The sequence below is a fragment of the Vigna radiata genome, chromosome 11 (assembly GCF_000741045.1).
Source record: "Vigna radiata var. radiata cultivar VC1973A chromosome 11, Vradiata_ver6, whole genome shotgun sequence".
Lineage (NCBI taxonomy): Eukaryota > Viridiplantae > Streptophyta > Magnoliopsida > Fabales > Fabaceae > Vigna > Vigna radiata.
In genome coordinates, this window is record NC_028361.1 from 923,147 (window position 1) to 943,022 (window position 19,876).

General features: G+C 33.6%; 2 protein-coding genes across 4 annotated transcripts; both read right to left on the reverse strand.

The window, feature by feature from the left end:
• Positions 1 to 1,553: 1,553 nt before the first annotated feature.
• On the reverse strand, positions 1,554 to 5,469 carry LOC106777436 (transcription factor MYB39). 3 transcript variants are annotated; one of them, XM_014665018.2, is made up of 4 exons: positions 2,953 to 5,469; positions 2,588 to 2,855; positions 1,877 to 2,488; positions 1,554 to 1,797 (listed from the first exon to the last, which is right to left on the reverse strand). In XM_014665018.2, exons 2-4 carry the CDS (start codon positions 2,848 to 2,850, stop codon positions 1,761 to 1,763), a joined length of 912 nt encoding a protein of 303 aa, XP_014520504.1. In that variant the 5' UTR covers positions 2,851 to 2,855; positions 2,953 to 5,469; the 3' UTR covers positions 1,554 to 1,760. The 3 variants fall into 3 exon arrangements, with proteins under 3 accessions (XP_014520504.1, XP_022631645.1, XP_022631644.1); XM_022775924.1 differs by having other exon boundaries at positions 2,588 to 2,870; XM_022775923.1 differs by having other exon boundaries at positions 2,588 to 5,469.
• A 980-nt stretch (positions 5,470 to 6,449) lies between these two features.
• On the reverse strand, positions 6,450 to 19,710 carry LOC106777593 (stromal processing peptidase, chloroplastic). The gene is made up of 25 exons (XM_014665237.2): positions 19,384 to 19,710; positions 19,064 to 19,292; positions 18,551 to 18,783; positions 17,856 to 18,054; positions 16,805 to 16,852; positions 16,480 to 16,587; positions 16,174 to 16,362; positions 15,794 to 16,084; positions 13,941 to 14,042; positions 13,407 to 13,541; positions 12,838 to 13,062; positions 12,032 to 12,235; positions 11,585 to 11,755; positions 11,111 to 11,260; positions 10,709 to 10,846; positions 10,406 to 10,633; positions 10,161 to 10,313; positions 9,758 to 9,884; positions 9,557 to 9,671; positions 8,415 to 8,535; positions 8,245 to 8,325; positions 7,837 to 7,938; positions 7,530 to 7,683; positions 6,936 to 7,071; positions 6,450 to 6,839 (listed from the first exon to the last, which is right to left on the reverse strand). Exons 1-24 carry the CDS (start codon positions 19,539 to 19,541, stop codon positions 6,980 to 6,982), a joined length of 3,753 nt encoding a protein of 1,250 aa, XP_014520723.1. The 5' UTR covers positions 19,542 to 19,710; the 3' UTR covers positions 6,450 to 6,839; positions 6,936 to 6,979.
• Positions 19,711 to 19,876: the final 166 nt, after the last annotated feature.

Below are 19,876 nucleotides of genomic sequence, written 5' to 3' on the forward strand. Positions count from 1 at the left end.
CTTTTTTTTTAAGTTAAGTTGCAAGTCACCTATTTTGCCCAAATCAAGAAACATAAGTTTTTGTTGAGTATTTAAACACTTAGAAGCATGAGAAAAGGGAATCCAATTTAGAACATTAATGTGAAATTTTCAAAACATTTATGTATATTATATTTGAAAAAAACTGTCATATTATAAGATATATGGATATTGAAACTCAAAATAGTGATAATGTGAAATAGTAACGATTGATAGTATTATTTTTACAATGGTTTCGTTGCTTAGTGGACCAAAGTGGATTACTTGAAGAAATTACACAATTTTTGGACCACATCTTTGCCTTATTGGGTTAGAATCAATAGGATTAGTCTTACCTAACATGTAACAAAAACTCTTGACTTTTATATACAAAGATAAATTATTATGATGAAGCCAAAGAAGTAAAATATATATGTCAGTTCAATATTCTAGGTTGCTTTCTAATACCACTGTCAAAGGACAAAATCATTGCATATATATAAGTTTTGGTTCAAAATGAATTTTAACTGTTTTTGCTTTGGTTCTTAATTAATACTAAAAGCTATTCCCCGTTATTAATTATTTAAAATAATCACAGATGTTTTCGCTTTTACTCCATTGGTAATTATGAAAATATTAAATATAGCATAAATAACTAAATATATCACTAATTTATTACAGGTTTAATTTCATGACATTGTTAGAGTTATAATCTTTCTCTTAACAAATATTATGTTATTATTATAAAATGTATTTTGAAATGTTTATGATTTCAAGAAATTTTATTTAGATTGGATTATAAAAATATTTTCCCTACACATATTAAGAATCATTGAGAGTTGAACTCGAGTTAGTGTCATAAATTTTTGGGTTAAATATGTTTTTCGTTCCCCAACTATTGGTCGTTTTTGTGTTTAGTCCCTCTTTCAAACTATAGTACAATTTAGTCTTTCAACTTTAGAAAACTCTGATTTTAGTCCTTTTTACCAAATTTTTTTAACTTTATTTGTTGTTTCAAACGCGTTTCTCAAGCAAAAATGTGTCAAACAGTGTAAACAATCCAAATACTATAATGTAACGTGTTTGAAACAACATATAAAATTTATAAAATTTGGTAAAAAAGACTAAAACCATAATTTTCTAAAGTTGAAGGACTAAATTGTACTATAGTTTGAAAGAGGGACTAAACACAAAAACGGCCAATAGTTCAGGGACGAAAAACATATTTAACCCTAAATTTTTTATTTGAATCTCCTTATAAATAAATATATATATATAAATGAGTCATTTGAGTCGAGTCTCTACACAGCTAATAGTTATAATATTCATTCTCTTTTTCTCCATTCTTCAAGTTTCCACAGTCTCCATTTTATTTAATTAATTTATTTTTCCTGTCAAAGATGCTAGTTTGTGTGGAAAATATATATATAATGAGACAAACAATAAGTGGATTGCAAGCATTTTCTTCAGCATGCATGGCTTATTTCCAACCATTGACATTTATATGAAGGAAACCCTACCAACACCATTTTTTTTATAGTTTTATACAAAGAAGATGAAAATCACACAGTCTAGTGTATAATCTAATGATGATGATGAATCTCCATGTTACATTATAATATACAATGCATAAGCTTTTCTATATTTAGATCTGGAATCGATCAATCAATTCATTGTCAATTAATACACACAAAACAACCTTAACTAAATTAACAATAGTACATATTTATTTCTGTGAAAACTCTAAATGCCATGCATCTTTTTCATTGGACTGTTGACCATGTCTGGTTAGAATGTTGGCTGCAAAATAAACAGATAGAATGAGAGAGAATAATATTTAGTGTACAGAAATGGGAATAAATCACTCTATGAAACTTACTCTATGAAACCTTTCCAATAATTATCAGTTGCATCTTCCTCCATGAAATCTCCCCACGTTAACTCAAAGGTGGTGGAAGAAGGATTAGAACACTCCTTTGAGTTTGCATTAACATTTTCTGCTTTTACTGGAGAACGTTCAGGGGAGGCAGAAACCAGATTTGGAAGGGAATTTGATGGTGAAGGCTGCTGAATGGCCTCAAAGTTTTGGAAATTGGGAAGGATTTGAGAAACTGAATTACCATCATGAAGGTTTTGGAGATTATTACACTGATTAAACCCCAAAACATCATGCAGAAAACCATCTGTCAGTGAGGAAGGAGAAGGAGTGGCAAACATGTTTTGCAGTAACTGGAATTTGGCTAGTTGCGTGACATCTGAGTGTAGCCTTAGAGCATTGTTTATTTCACAAGGGTTTGTGAAACTGCTGACGATTTTTGCAGCTTCCAAAATCTGCTGTAGATTGGTAAGAAGGTTTAGGTGATCAGTTCTTGGACGGTGAGTCACTGGGTCTAACCCCATTTGCAAAAGCTTTTTCCTTAAATGTGTGTTCCACAGATTCTTAATTTCATTATCAGTTCTTCCTGGCAGATGAGATGCTATAGCTGCCCACCTGATAATAAACAATGGAAACAAATTTAGAATACCAAAATCATGCTCATCATTCAAGTAGTCATGATTCTTGTGTAGATCATGAAGATTAGTTAGTTACTTATTCCCAAGAACTGCATGTAAATTGATGATGAGTTGCTCTTCTTCATCAGAGAATTTGCCTCTTTTGATATCAGGTCTGAGGTAATTAGTCCATCTTAGTCTGCAACTTTTTCCACATCTGTTCAATCCTGCAAGCTTTGGAAGGGCTCTCCAACTTCCATGGCCATGCTTCTGAATGTAATCCACTAGTATTTTATCCTCTTCTGGGCTCCATGGCCCCTTCTTCAACCCACTTTCATCACTGCTTGGTGTTCTCATCATCACCACTGCATGCAATAATACTAATTCATGATGAAATAACAATACAGTATAAGGATATGCAATTTCATTGAAGAGACCAAAAAAGAGAAAGAAACCAATTACCTTTGAAGTGTTCTTGAAGAGGATGATAACACTAACATTTACCACACAAGTGTTTGATATATATAAGGTGACGATGTATGCATCATGTTGTGGTGGCATCGTACACAAAGTCATATAGATAACGACCCTGAAAGGAATCTGCACACACTCACTCCACAAATTGCATTTACTTTTACTCATAATAATCTCTAATATGACAACCAACAGTTACGTAAATATTTTCCTTTTAGAAATCATACACATTCTTAATTTCTTCCATTATAATCAACAGTTTCAGTTGAAAATTCTTACCTCGTTTTTGTCATTATTGTAAAACACGATATTATCTTCAACTTCCATACATACATATACATACATACATATATGTATATACATATATTGCAGTATACTGAAATATGAAGTCATATCAGTTTTCTTATATTAGTCTTCAGCACATTAATTAGAGTAACCTGAATGTCGTGCATCTCTTTCATGTAATTATAACTTATATTCTTCTCCTTAAATTTGATCTATTTTCAATCTTAATCTATTCTTAGTATAAATCCAATCCATCCATCCATACACATGTTAATGGACTTTAGTGATAGAAAAACACAACATGGATAAAACCTTATTTCAATCACATCAATTTTAACCAAAAACTTTAAGTTTACAGTCTTCATCAATGTATATCAATTTTCTCAATTTTATGTAAGACTTGACTTTATAATTGATAAAAATTGATATCGTTCCTACAGAACAGTAGCTTCTCTGACAAAACTTCTTTCTCTTTATGATTTGACTTAATTTAATTTGTGGTTTAAATTAATCTTCCAATAGAGGTAGAAAAGTAGCAAGACTAGCTAGTGGAGTCAACATAACCGGAACGAAAAAGGGATTTTGTTTTATGCAGAAAGAAAGGAAGAAAATGGTGAAAAGAATAAATGAATGAATGGAAAGGATATACGTAGAAGGGTTAGATGGTGAAGATTTCAAAAGGGTAGAGAAGGATATAGATGTATGAGTATGACCTTGTTCACTTGTCCAACAAGAACAAGGCACATGCATGTATGCGTGTGGCTAGGGCAACATGTTCCAAAACACATCACAAAAACAGCAACGAACTTCAACCACCAGCTGGGGTTGGTTTCCACGTGGCAATCATTCAGTGACTGATAAACTCACTTTTCGTTGCCCAATCACTGAAGAAACTTCCTAACATGAAACCATCCAATGTGTCTCAACATTTTAATGATTTTGTGTTTCGTGTCATGCAACTCAATGGACGCAAAAACTGCATAAACCATCCTCTTCTGGGACCCTCCATTCAACGAATCCACACATCATATATAGATAACAAGCATGCAATATCATGAGATTATATTGCAAAATCAACAACTGGTATTGGCATGTGTTTGATAAAATCTGCATATTTTATGTACAAGAACACTGAATGGTAGGTGCAGCAGCCTTTTATTCAATCTTGTTAGGTCGTAAAAGTGAAAAATGATTACGTATTTGCATCCCACCACCATGTATTTAAAAATCAAGTATTCATGACTTTATAAAAAGAAATACATTTTCTTTTTTCTGGTCTAATCTGTATATTAATTAGTTCTAATATAAGAATCCTCACTACTTTTAGGTGAGAGTGGGAATAAGAAGATGATTCTCAGACAAAGTTAAATTAAGGGTTTGTATATAGAAACATGCTAAAGGTTAAAACGCCGTTGATTTTAATCTGTTTTTTAATATCTGAGTTCCAATCTCATACACTATAGCATCTGTTATTTTCTATTTCTATTTCACCTTCTCAGTATCAAAACCATAATGGCGTTGACAGAAAGTTTTTGCACCATTATCTTTAGATATATTAAACACTCAAAAGTAAGGGAATCCTCAACTAATTTCCAGTGTCTCCACAGCCACAGAGTCATACGGAAGGAATTGTAGACATAGATAAGCATCCAAACAGAATGCAACATTTATACCAAAGAAAAGAAATGGGAATGGATTTCACAGTAAAACTACTCCTTCTCTACTCTATTATACTATACTATTTCATGGAAAATCCGGAAGGAACTTAGTCAATTTCATCATGCCTTATGCATAAGCCATCTGTCATAAACTTTTATTCAACACAAAGAGAGAAGTTCCCTTTATCTTGAATGGACCCATTGTCATTTTAGACGAAACACATTCATTTACACTAACAAATGACAATTACTGACTGATATGTGAAAACTGTTATACAAAGAATCAGAAAGGGAGCACATAGTATGTATTAATATTGAAAAGTCTATCAGTGTTTGTGTGATCATATCAAACATTAAGCTTATAGTATTTCATAAACTTGATCAGAAGATGAAATGATAGGTATGGTTTTCAATGAGTTTGAAGCAACAAGACATTAGCTATTTTAAAGTGTAGTGCATATGTTGTTCCTTCTAGAGACATTAAAGGATGTTTTGCAGCAAAACCAAGTCACTGTCATTGGACACAATAGTCAAATTGGGGGGTTAAAGGGATAGTAGACAACATTACCTCATTATCCACATTTACAAGCCACTATATATATAGATATAGCATTTTATATATATATATATATATATATATATATATATATATATATATATATATATATATATATATATATCTAACTAATTAACACATGACACCTCAATCTGCTATTTCGTGTAAACAGAATATGTTGTAAAGAACAATAACGAAATCTAGGAGTGTTTATTACTTATGAAACTAGATAAAAATAATTAGACCGTTTAACATAATCTATGTTTTTTGCTTGCGTACTTGGTATATGTTTGCCACAAAAAGACTAATGTCGTTAAACTAAAATACTTATATTAATTGGATAAGTGAAAGGGATTGGTCGTTGTTCTGAAACTAAAAGTTGTTCAACTTCAAAGTTAAAAATGTTGTACACAAGTCCAAACCATCACAACCATTAATTATTATCAAAGGAGTTGGTAAATGGAAAGATTCACGTAATTACAAGATTTACCAAAGGTTAGTTGAGAAGACGATGCAAGACGACTTTCAATCAATTTCATAAATATTTTAATAATGTCTTAACGTGCAAAGAACTCCCATACTAACATATTTTATATTCATTTTCTGGAGCCTCTTTTTTATTTTTTCTAAATGAAAATTTGCACATGCAAATTATATTGAGAGATTGAATAGCTAATAGAATTAAAATGCAGTAGAGCCAGATGTAACCCACTTTCAGCTAACGCACCTTACATTTTTCTTAATTTTTGTATATAAGATTAAGAGAGATATTTGAATGATAGTTTTTTTCAATTATAAAACTATGAATTAGTTTATGAAATCATCTATAAACTTAGGGAGGAATGTCAAAAGAAATATTATGTAAGACTTCATTGTATAAAACATCTATAATAAAATAACAAGCATTGTGAAAATTTTGCTACGAGAGTAGGATTATGACTTAATATTTTTTCTTATTTAATCTCATTTTAGATGTATTTATGAAATAGATATAAAATGAGGTTAGCATTGAGTTTAGGAAAAGAGAGATAGTAGTTTACAAGCGAGGAAACAGTGATTTACAATTTAAAAAAGAGATTAGTTTCCTACACTAAGATACGGTCGGCGTTTTCCCAGCAAAATTTATGGCCGACAGACAAAAAATGGCAGCTATACATCTTACTGCTGGATTCTATATTTTCTTTATTCTAATCCTACATAAGTATTGCCTTTTATTAATAGTCAACCCAACACAATAACTAAGGAAATCAATAACATGCAATGCAAGTCAAAAATCGCTTCTTGTATCGATTTGTTTCAATAACAGATGATGCAGCAGCAGCAGCTGCTTCTTGTGTTGTGACACACAACCACAACTTTTAATCAACCCTCCAGTCCTGTTTGAGAGACACAACTGTCAAACAATTTCCAAGAAAGGAAACAAACTGTCTGATATTATTAATCAAAAAAAAGAATAGCCAAAAAATGCTAACCTGTAGGTCTTAAAGCGAGCAGGCCAAAACATAATCCAAAAATATTAAGTAGTTGGTCTTGTCATTGTAGATAAACCTCTTCCCACTGGAATAACACCGGGATAGACATCATCCGCTACTACCTCTTCTAAAGGAGCTGCAAAAATATAGTAAAATTACGTCAGTAACCATTATTATATACTAGCACTCCAAAATGAGACAACTATTTTTCTTCCAAAATTATGTGGTAAAGTGGTTTTTTATACTTACTTATATACACTCCACATTTAGCCTACCCACACAAGCCTAGATAAAGTAAACTGGTTTACCATAGACACATCACTGCACTTCTGAAGAGAAGAGCTGTTTGTTACCTATGGAACATTTTTAGACGGATCTTGCAATTCAAATTTTTCAAGTTCAAGATGTGTTCATATGTCTATTGTAACATATCAGAACTTAGGGTTGGATTTGGAATTGGGATATCATTTCTCGCTTCTATGTTTGGCAAAAAATACTGCTCAAATTTGGAAAAGATGAGAGATGAAATCCGGACATAAGTTGGAAAAAAAACAAAGCAAGATTCAATATTAGACATTAGGAACATTACTACACCTGCTGCTACATCTTGCGCATCCTGAGCTCCAGCAATTCCAATGCATGAATATAGAGAATTCTCATCCACTTTCAACTGGTCATATGCAAGATATATATCCTCAATAGTAGCAACTTCATATAGAAATGTTAGGTCCTTGATACATGATATGTCCTGGATCCACAATCGATATTAGAATAATTTAGACACAAGAATAAAAAATAATAAAATGTTGACAAGACTAAAAACCTTAAACCTTGTTTTGTTTTGCATCAAAGTAAAAATTCCAATATCTCACACTTCAAGATTCAGATATTCATATCTCACCTTCTTTGGAACAGAAGAAGCTTGTAAATGAGCTAATAACCCTAACCAGTAGGCATTTGACTTGATTTCAGCTTCATGTCTCATAAGAAGGGTTCGTTTAGCCTACATTAGAAAAAAACACCAAAGGAATTCTCAAATTCAAAATGCATAGCAAATAGCCTGAAAAATTTAAACCACATTTGGAAATTAAATGAAGGCACCACGTGCATTTTAACCAGTATTTGCCCTTCATTAAGAAACCATCACGGAGAAACACAATACAAAGCTCAAGAATCAGTTCATATGGTCAGAAGAAACGAATAAAACTAATCAAATTCGAACACTGATACATTTAGCAGAAAAACTTGTGTCTAAAAGTGCTTCCACTAAATTTTAATGTACAACAAGTCGGGCATTTCAATAACTAACCCTGTCCAATTCCCTCTCGGTAATTTTGTTGCTATGTAGACCTCTAAGAACATTCTTGCATGCATCAACAGCTTTGTGGACCTGCAAATCAATTTGACCTAAAACTTTTGAACAGAAGAAAACTGGCAGCAAAAATTAGATTGAATATATTACAAGAATGGAGCCCACACCTTGCTTGGAGTTGATGTGACAGAGATCACATACCATCCTAGTTTAAGCCTGTCAAACAAGTTTAATTCAAATGACACATCATACGTCAACCCCAGAGAATCTCTGACAGTGGTGAAGAGCCTGTAAAGGAAAAATGTAATCAGATTTTTGACCAAAAAAATTGAAAATAACAATCTGTATTTAGTATGCATTTACTCATAGATATTACAATATTCAGCCCAAAATAGCATTTTAAGAGTTAATTTAAGAGAAAAATCAAGCGTAAGGATAAGGAGTATGACTTTTAAAGTTACTCTTGAAATAACTACATTACCCCTTTCTACACTTCTTACCAAAAAAAAAAAAAAAAAAAAAAACTTTTGAACATTTAATTTAAATTTTAAAAAATACTTTTGAACATATAAATTATATATTATATTTTTAATTGTTGATAATTCGTTTTAAAAATATTGAAATCTAAATTAAATATAGATAATGACACTGAAGATATCTGTTAAGAAAAGCTCAAATCGCTCTGACTAAAGAAAAATATTGTAAAATTAATCTCATTGAAGAATGTTAGTTGAAAACACTATCAGTCAAGATAAGTATTCTTATTTCTAGAGAGAATATAAAATCAAAAGACAAAAATTAAAATTGTTAACTAAGATTTATATAACTCATTGTAAAAACAAAATTGTTGCTTTACAATTTCATATAATAATGACTCCAAAAAATAGAATACTGAGATAATTTCACAATGCAGTCTAAACGAAAAGAATATCCCAAGATCTCTTAAAAAGTTAAACCATCTAGTTTTTTTTTTCTCAACCTTAACATCTAGTTAAGTTCTTTGAAAATGAGCCCAAAAAGCTGGTGAGTATCACAATATTTAAAAGTTGACCTTTTAAAAAATATTAATGTAAGTTTCTAAGAAGTGAAACCAAAAGTACCACTCTTGGTTCATATCCAAGCCATGCCAACGATGTGCCAAGCCGGGTTGAAGAGACAATGAAGTCAGAAAAATATTATTTTATAATTGTGACACAGTAGAGGGGTATCCAACACAAGGCGTGTCTAACACACCATTCTATAGCGTTGTTTGTGCTTGCTAACTATCTTCACAGCCAAATACAGGTGAGCATAGTGTAGAAAGAGATACCTAGAATTTATAATCTCAGAAAGCAGTCCCATAGTTATACCAAAGAAAAGAGGATGACCACGTAGGCTCTTTTGCAAACCTTGCATATGTTGGGCATCAGAATTTGACTGATCATCTGCACAAGCCATTTCAAGCCTTTAACAACTGAAAACATAACTTTTTAAATATTATGACACTATAAAAAAAGTCAACGAAGTTCACCATTGGTTGTTGAAGCATTATTAATGGACTCTAACAAGTACTTTCCATCGACAGTAAAACCCCAACGGTTTGGCGCTGGTCCAGCTATATAAGCACACGCCCTCTCATCTGTATCCTTTAAAAATACCTGCAAAAAAGGAAAAAGTGAATAACCATGTCAGAAGCCTAGTTCATTGATGTATTAACACCAATTCAAAAAGTATAAACACTAAACTTGACCGTGCAAATAAGTGTATGAGTTAATTTAAACCTATGGAGAAGTCAATTTTATTTATTTTTTTATTCATATTTCTCTCCTAGAAGTCCTTATGGAGAATTTTGTCCAAGCATACCACCAACAATATAATGTTAACTTGTCACAAAACTACATATACAAAAAGGTAATTAATGCTTAGCTTCTCACTTCTTGAAACTGCAACTCAGATGGAGATAATCTAAATACGGGTGGGTTGAATTCTTGCTCTCTTTCTTGGTATCTTGTGGCCTGTGCCGTGCCAAGGTAATCAAGAATGCAAGATTCAATGTCCTCCTCCGTGAAGTCTCCTACAATGCATACCTAAAGAAAAAAGAAAAAAAAAAAAAAAACATTTTAGTGTCTGAATGTAATTGTAAGAGAACTATGAATTTAATAAATTAATGATAACAGACCTCCATGTTGTTGCCAACAAATTGATTCATCACTGCATCCTTAACAGATTGCAGGGTTAAATTCTCCAGCGATTTTGGTGTTGGCTCAATAAACCTCTCATCTCCATCCAACATTGCTACCATGAGTTTGTGGGCAGTTGAGCGTTCCAAGCTCTTGGGGATTGATCGGTAATATGACAGATACAATTGCCTTGCTCTATCAAAAGCATCATCAACCCAGACACTATGCTGCATAAGCAACAGAGCAAATATGTAATTGAGTACATAAATGCAGTTATACAACCAAGATGGAAAGATGGTTACCTCAAGCACCATGTGAAGTAATTGAAAGGCTGCACGCATCCCATTGTCTCTTAAAGTAAAACGAAACTCCATGGAAATGAATTCCTCCGTAGATTCCAACGAGCAATTTATCAGGTGATTTACACAGAAAAGTTCCACCTGGTTTTACACATAAAATACAGGACATTCATTAAATGGAAGTGAGATAAGATAAGTTCTTGGATACTGATTTTATCTGTGTAGGCCGCATTCATATCCATGAGTAGTCCAAATAATAGATTTATAGTGGTGAAATTAAAAACTGTGCAGAGTTCTCCTGACATGAGTTACACAAGTAAGCCACCAGAACAATGCAATGGAATTGGAAAATAGAAACATAACATTGACATTTGGAAACATCTGTTAGTAAGAAAAGATAGTTACCTGTTCCCTTGAGAAGTTACCAACACGACCTCCCTCACTAAGTGTCCTCACACCAACAATCACAGATCCTCTTGCATCAGAATTCTCAGCTGCTCGTCCGCCACCAACAATCAGCCTCATCACACCACTTTGTGTTTCGGTTTTTGATATCTGTCAACCATAAAATGCATTAATAAGTTCAATAAACTGATTGCACTTGTGGAATCAACTAGAAATTGCATGGCATGGTACAAACATAATAGAAACTGGAAATTAAGTTTTTGACAGATTTTATCTCCTTGCTCTATCAAAAATGGTACAATCCATTATTGCAGAATAGAACAAAATAAAGCAGTAGCAGAGTAGAGTGGACTTAAGAAATGCATGTAGACTGAGTTACCAATTTTAAATATTTAATGCTGAGCACAATGACATGGCAAAGGAAAATAAGGTGCTAGTTTCATGGGAATCTCAATATAAACTGACATCAAATACCTTATAATTAACAGGAATTCCATTTGAAAGACGACGCTGGGTGATCCCAGTTTCCTCATCAAGAAGCTTTGTAGCATCTGTTTCAGGATTTACAGGAACAAAAGTCGGCTTGCGCAGCTTTTTCAGTTCTTCTAGGTTAGATGATTGTATCAGCTCTTTTGGCACCTCAAGCTATACACATACGTACGGGAAAATTAATTAGCTGAACAGCAATTATGTATACACATACAAGACACCCAACTCATAAGAATTGGCTCTCATTAATAGAATTCACCATTGATAAAAAAACGAACTAAATTTGAATCAGTGGCGGAGTCATATCATAGCACATGAAGAACATAATGATATATCAAATGCAAAATCAAATCATCAGTAGCCAGATGAAAATCAATTCTTCCAAAGCCAAATCAAGATCAACTAACAAGGAATTAATCTGAAGGAAGATACCTCAGGCTCTGGCTGAATAGGTTCATCCAGTCCAGCTTTGATAGCATCCGTAATCTCAGTGGATGATATCTTGAATTCTGTTTCACCAGCTCCCTCAATGTGAACGTTTTTTGGAACACAAGCAACAATTGCAGCAGGAAGCGGTGCAGTAGGCTTTGCAAAATCAGCTATAAATTCTAACACCTTGGCACCAACTGAATTGACCTGAATCAGAAGATACTTTAAGTAAATAACTATACTAGAAAGTACCAGCTAGATTTTATGAGTTACAACAAATTTTTCTAAGATAACTTTTAAACATTAAATTTAAAATAAAATACTAGATGTGATACATTATGTTTTTATTTTTATTTTTTAAAAGAGAGAGAGAGAGAGAGAGAGAGAGAGAGAGAGAGACAACATAAGAACAAAACAAAGAAAATAACATAAATATGAAATTGTCATGGAAATATACTGTTTTAAAATTTCTTAAAGTAAAATCAGTACAGTTGGCAATGATGTTAAAGTGTTCCAAGAATCTAAGATAGAATAAGAAAAACTGAAACCTCATCTCTAGCATGGATGCACAAATAACTAAGCAAAAGGAAAGATATTTAATTTTCTTATCAGGATAAACAAAAAATTGCACTAAAAAATTAAAAGGTAGCAAAGAGCTATCTGCACAAGACCTTTGAATCAGCTCATGCCTGACACTTCTACAGTTTTACTTGAGTTATCATAATAAAAAAGTCAAGAACAGAAAAAACAGAGGAGTTAAAGGTAATTTAACATTTTGCACAAGATCCAATGGGTATCAACAAAATTACCTCCTCGAGGGTAACTGTCCCAGCAACAGCAAGTAAACTTTCATGCCCTTGTCTCTGGTCCATAACTTTATGTCCAAGAGCATCACTTTCCATGATAAAATCCAAGTTATCAACAGAAGATACATTGTCAATCATGGCTGCTAGGTGTTCACTATCTTTCAGAAGAGCATCTAAATAACGAGTTAATTCACCCTGGGTAACCCCAAACTCTTTAAGTCTGCGAACCTATATCACACAAATTGACATTAGAGACACTTTCTGTAGAAAGAATTAAGGTAGTCTATCATTGAAGTTATTTGAAACCTTAAACAATACGGTTTTCTCTATGCAGCACAAGACCCAAAAGGACTCTAGGAGCATTTGTAAGAGTTAAAAAATTCATAAACTTCATGTGAATTTATTGCCATAAAGCTGAGATATTTTATATCTTTCTATGCTAAACAAAGGACTGAAAACCAGCAGTTGGACATGGATCTAAAAATAGCAAACTGGAACAACCAATGGAAAGAAAAATACGAAACAGCTCTATTCCAAACACAGACAATCAAAGCAGAGCAAAAGAAACAAACCTCTTGAACAGCAACTCTAATTGCATTATGCCAATTCTTTGGTTCTGCGGTTATGGTTAGAGTGGTTACAGTGCATCCTTCCCTTCCAGAATCACTGTGATCCAATTCAACTGAAGTGAATGGTGGATTCGAACTCTGTAAAATCCCATGCATTAGTAAACATTTAAATGCTAAGGGATGGATAATGAACTAGTGAAAAGTGATTTGTATAGGGAAATTTGAGTATTACGATTAAGAAACTGAAATCCACAGAATAGAGTCACTTATTATCTGTCAATAACTTGGACAAACTTCATAGAAAACTGGGTATAAATTGCTGAAAACTTTAGGACAAGCTTTTCAAGAGAAAAATTTTCCATTTTCATTTATTGTTTTCCTAAAATTTTCACTTTGTTTCGTATTTTCAGATATCTGTATGAAACAGTGAAAACAACAAAACCAATCAATAAATGTCAATTAATTCCTACAGTAGCCACATAAAAAGGATGCGACCAGGAAAGCAAACTGCTGAAGTTACAAAGAATTTCATCTCACCTTATATCTCGTATTAATTCGAAAATGAAGAGCGGACAAAAATATTCTTTTCATCAAGACCTGACGCAAATCTCTATATGTTTGAACCTTGTTCACTGGTATCTGCAAAAGATATAAAACAACATAACTAATAAAGAGAAGAAACATAAATTTTTTAATATCTAAAAGTATATCAATAAAACACTAAAATAATGAATATGTAAAGAAAAAGGTAGGGAAGAAGAAAATGTAGGAACACTTGGGAAATTTATAATATCTAAAAGTATATCATTAAAACACCAGTGTCAACCCCAAAAATAGCAAAGCAAGAGGGCCAATATACCCATGGTTATGGATACAAGATAAATAATTTATACTATAAGCATAAATATAAATGCTTCAAAAAAATTTAAAACAAAATTAACCCACCCTACCTTGACAGACATTCTTCAACAATAATCAAAAGTCATAGTGTAGACACACAATTACCATTGTTCTAAGGGATAGCTGACAAATCAGGGATCACAATGGGAAAGATGATGCGTTGAGGAACTGGTGTGGCACATGGAAAATCAGGGGATCACAAAGCAACTGCTAGAGGGCAAAAATTTCTTGTAGAATGTAGAGGCTGACACAAAAAATGGTCGAAAAGGCAAGAGGCTGGCGAAAAGCAAAATGGCTTAGAGAACATGGCAACTACTTAAGAGCAAAAAAATACCCAAAGGGAATGGCAGCTCTTGGAGAGTGAACAGTTGTTGAGGAGCAGAAATGCTTCAAGGGAACGGTGGCAATTGGAGAGAAAGAAATGCACACAGAGCTTGACTACTACCAAAGAGAAAAAAATGCTCAAAGAGCCCAACAACTCTTAAAGTTAAAAATGCTCAAAGAGTGTCATGGCAACTACCAAAGAGCTTGAATTCTCAAACTCAGAACAAAGCAGTTGCCAGAGTTGGTCGTCACATGGCAAGGCAATCTGAGTGGTGGTGGTCATCATCCAAAGAAAGCTTGTTGGGAAGTTGCCAACAATGAACAGTGTCAATGACAATAGAAACCAGAAAATGTACATGGTTTCTAAAAGAATTCACACCTATATAAGCAGTGGGCCCACATGAAAAGTGTGGATTAGAGTTCCCTCCTCATTAACCTTTAAAACCATGATCAGAGAGAAACAAAGAGGCATATGTTGAATTCTGTGTTTAGACCACACCATAGCTGAGCAATTTTATGGGATGAAGGGATTCTAGCTGTAGAATACTTTGGATACAAGAATAGAAGAGATAGTAAAATAATAAAAGCTCCCCAAAAAATGAGTAGGCAATGGCATAAAGGGCAGACACCAAACAGGGATTAGAAGCAGAAAATGATGCAACGTTGCAAGAGTTTTAGAATCAGCCTCTATCCACAATGCTGCTATAGAATGGAACAACTTGACACTATAAATATTCTAAGAGTACTTCACAACACTTAAAGCCAGAAAGGTTTTAGTGCCATAAGGAGAGGCATGACAGGCACAACTTGGATGCAATTCCAACTTGCCTTTAAAGGTTATTGGTCAACACTAAAGTACATTCTAATTACCATTAGACCGAGATAATATCTACTAGACCAGCTATATGAATACGACAATATTTTATTTAAATTGTTCATTATACCAGTAGACCTTGATATGAACTAATAAATCATATGTTGCAATCCTTTTATGAGTTATGCCAAACATTCTCCGTTGACCATTTCTCCACAACAAGAAGTCTCTGACTTCGTTATCAGCTCCGAAATGTTTAAGCACATGCAAATAATAATTGATACACAAAAGCAACTACAAAAATATACACTATAAATTTGAGTTAGGAATAAGATTACACGACTCTTTATACCTTGCAGAACATATTAATTGAAAAATTTTGAAGTAACTCGTGCTGAAATATTTGTGGTGGCTTCAAGTCAGCACCACTCCCGGGAAGTGACCAATTATGCTTCACAGGAGGACGGACAGCCTGTCTTTCCTTATTGAATAGTTTGGATTGATCCATTGCTGATCTTTCAATAGAATTTCCACCCAATCCAACAGAAAGCTTTGGAACGAGAAAACTGGCCATTGCACCAAATGCACTTGGAGTGGCTGCAGAACCTTTCTCATTGTCTACACCAGTTTGCCCAAAAACTGCCTGTGTGACAACAGCTTATTGAATAAGATTCCTACATATTATAACCATGATCATAACCAAAATTATGAATATAAAAATGTAGGACATACTTCAATCTGGTAAACAGTCTTTGATATGTTATCAATATCCCCCACAATGTACAAGGTAGCATTTGCAGGGAAATACCAACGCTCATGAAACTTCCTTATTTTATCTGCATCCCATTTCTTTATCTGTTCTTCTAATCCAATGGGAAACCTTTTGCTCAACTTATTTTCAGAATGAAGATGCTGTAACAACTGCAATTACAGAAAATAAAAGCAATGCAAAATGGGAAACAATAAAATTGAGTCAACATTATCCGTAAACAAAAAGTTGATAGCCTGAATTTCCTAGAGACATTTTTTGTTCCTCACCTGACAATCAACTCGATACTCTATTGTATTCATCATTTGAAGCTCTGATAGTATGGCTCGTCGTTCCTTTTCAATCCGAGAAGCAAGAAACTTTGGGTGGAAAGCTATCTGCATATATCAACAACAATTAGCTGTGAGTAATCCAAACTACAAGTACAATATTCATATTTTCTCTATTATGCCCAGACAAGTAGAGTCAAAACCAAAGCATAAGACCAAGATCAAATGAAATATCGTGTTAAAGCAAATATAAGCATTTGTAGAGATGTGGAAGAGGCTTTTATGGGCAATGCCATGAAAAGAAACAAAGTTCAATAAAGCATACCTCATTCAAGGCATCCAGAACAAATGGAAGTAGATCCCCATCAGAATCCTAACAAACAACGTTTATGATCAACAACAAAATGAAATATTAAAATATTTAATATGATTTCATGTATATATACATATATTGGAAATAAGACATACATGTTCAATTTCAAATTGTTTAACCAGTCCTGGTTACATTAAGCACTAAAGAAAAAGAACCCAGGACGCAAGACATTGACAGGTTTAACATAATAGCAGGATACACATGGATAAACTGTACACAGTTAAAATGCGTCAAAGAAGAATTCTATCACATAATAAGCGTACAAAATATGACTGCCAAATTTTCTATATTTATGATTGTCGGAAAGTTACCTTAGTAAGTGCTCCACCCCAGCCCACCTTAATTGTGGACTCTTTGAGTGTTGCCTTTATTGCAATCTCAAGGTGATATTCAATCTCACATTTACTAAAAATAAAGCTTAAGTAGATCTCATAAAGCTTGGGCTTTTCTCACTTTACTAGCAGATTTTGCAAGGTTTAAATTAAGAATAATCTTCACTCTTCCATTGCATTCTCACTCTGGAGAAGTTTCTTTCCTAGAAATCGAGCCCAATGCTTTCCCTGTTCCCTAATGGAAATTTACTCTAAATATCATGTTGAATCTCTTTTAAAGAAAACTATTTAACAGTGTTCATCATTGACAATGATTTACCTCCACTTGTAACAAAATGTAAGTGTCAAAACTTTGATACCATTCAAACATTTGGATTAAGAGTTGGGAGTTTCCATGACAATTTCTTCTTACAACTTAATTATACTGTTAGTCAAATATCGTTATGTTTAAAATATGAACTTATCATACCCATTACAATGTCAATAATTTCTACATATTGCTTTAGACACAAGTACACAAGAAAAACCATTTACCCTATTCTCATATGCATGATTAAATAGTAATTAGTAACATAACAAAGTTGAATAAAAGTCCAAAATCCTTAATGAAATATATCAAAGAAATAATAATTGAATACATCATAAAGAACTGCACTTCAAATGGCCCATACCTTGGTGCTCGTAGGAGCATGGATGTGAAATACTGTATGGTGGAAATCAGTATATGCATTTGAACGGGCTCCTGTTCCCAAAAGTTTCTCACGTTTTTTACTTCCTAGGAAAGCAACATGTTCAATCATATGCGCAATTCCTTGCTCATCCTCATCCTCGTCTATTGATCCTGCATGAACTTCCAAATGTGCTTCGAACCTAAAAATTGAATCACTTGATACTAAGCAGTTGACAACAAGCAGATTCTAGAGAAACTGCAACAAAGCAATGTTTAACAGAAAATACACAAAACTATATCATATTTGACTGTATTGGTTATATTAAAAAATCGTCTAGAAGTAATGTAATAGCAAACTTGACACATTGCACCTAAGAATGTTTCACAGTCACAATTTAAATTAAACATATTTCACAATTCAAAAATACGAACTGTTAACATAGCATTCCTGCAAAAAGAAACACTGATGACACGGGAGCAAGACACTGAGAAGAAGCGCCTCAGGGGGTTGTAAAACACAAAGCAATATGCCTCAAACAAGAAATGGTCATGCGTGTGGATAAGAGATATCACAATATCTTTATCGCATCCTTGAAATTGATCATTGATAAACAAACTCAAGAATGAAAAATCGGCACTTTCACAATGAAAAACATCCTAGTTTTGAAAGGAATTCATGAAAATTAATAAACTTGCCTTTTTGGTGGAACTTTATTTGGCAAGATCAGATACCGTAACCCATTCTTCAGCTGACCACGGTGCAACTTCGGGTGAGACGGAAGTTCAGAGCTTAGAAACCCCTCTATCTGCTCTAGTTCATTTTCATTATCATATACACTTGAATCTTGTTTCTCGACAATACCATCTGGCCAGGTTCTACTTGCTGCATGTGGCTCATCTGGACCTACAGTTGCACGCGGAATCTGAACCTGCTTAACAGAAGAAAATCCATGAACACAAACATAAATTTGACCCAAGATTTAATACAAGAGACACTGCTCTAGTTTAATTCTTACTGGGATAATAAGTAGAGTTTTAAAAATCTTGAAAGCCACAGATAAAAATGACTCGGTTATAATATTACAACCAAAGCCCACAAAAAAGAAAGGCAAAAGTTTTTATTTTATCACCAAAAAGAGAAGAGTGAAATAAAACATTCGCAAATTGAAAATTAAGATTATCAGGTAGAAACGAAGCAAGAAAACTCACAGAAGAACGATGGAGTTTACTGTTAGATAGGCGGAAACAAGACTTGTCAAGAAAAGCTCCAGGCACAAATGTTGCAAGATTAGAACGGCGTTTCCTCGCAAGACAGCAAGATGCACAAGTTGGTTGCGTCAGCAAGAACGAGGGTTCACCAACAACAAAAGCGTGGCCACGAGGCTTGTTCCGTCGCAATCCCGATCCACCAGAAAGAGCCTTGAGCCTCCTTCTTTCACTGATAGGGAAAGACGAATTAGCAACTGTAGAGGTGGAATTTGCCATTGGAAGCATCGGCAAAAGAAAAGGAGATAAAGAATGAGTGATACCTTGGGAGAGACGATAGGAACAAAGTTTTGTTCCGGAATCGAGTGCGAAAACGAGTAGAAGATGTTGCCGGAAGGTGAAGATGATGGTGCGGGAAGGCAAGGCCACTTCCAACGACGGAGAGAGAGGTTGAAGTTGAAGCAGCCATAGCCATAGCCATAGCCAGAGCAATAGCTAAGGCTCACAGAATAGAACAGAACAGAAAGAAAAAAAAAATGGAGGAAAAGGGTAAAAGGGTGGTTATATAGACACCGCCACCGCCCAGGAACAGAGGAACACGGAACCTCTCGATTTTCAGATTTTTCTCACTTCCATATCTGTAGTTTATAATCGTCACGTGTAAACACAAGCTAACATATCAGATACATAATAGATTTTTTTCGTTCAAAAGTAATTATTATGTTCCAATTAAATTTTCAGAAAAATTATTATATATTTATTTATTATTATTATTATTATTATTATTATTATAAAATATTAAATCAACCTTTTATA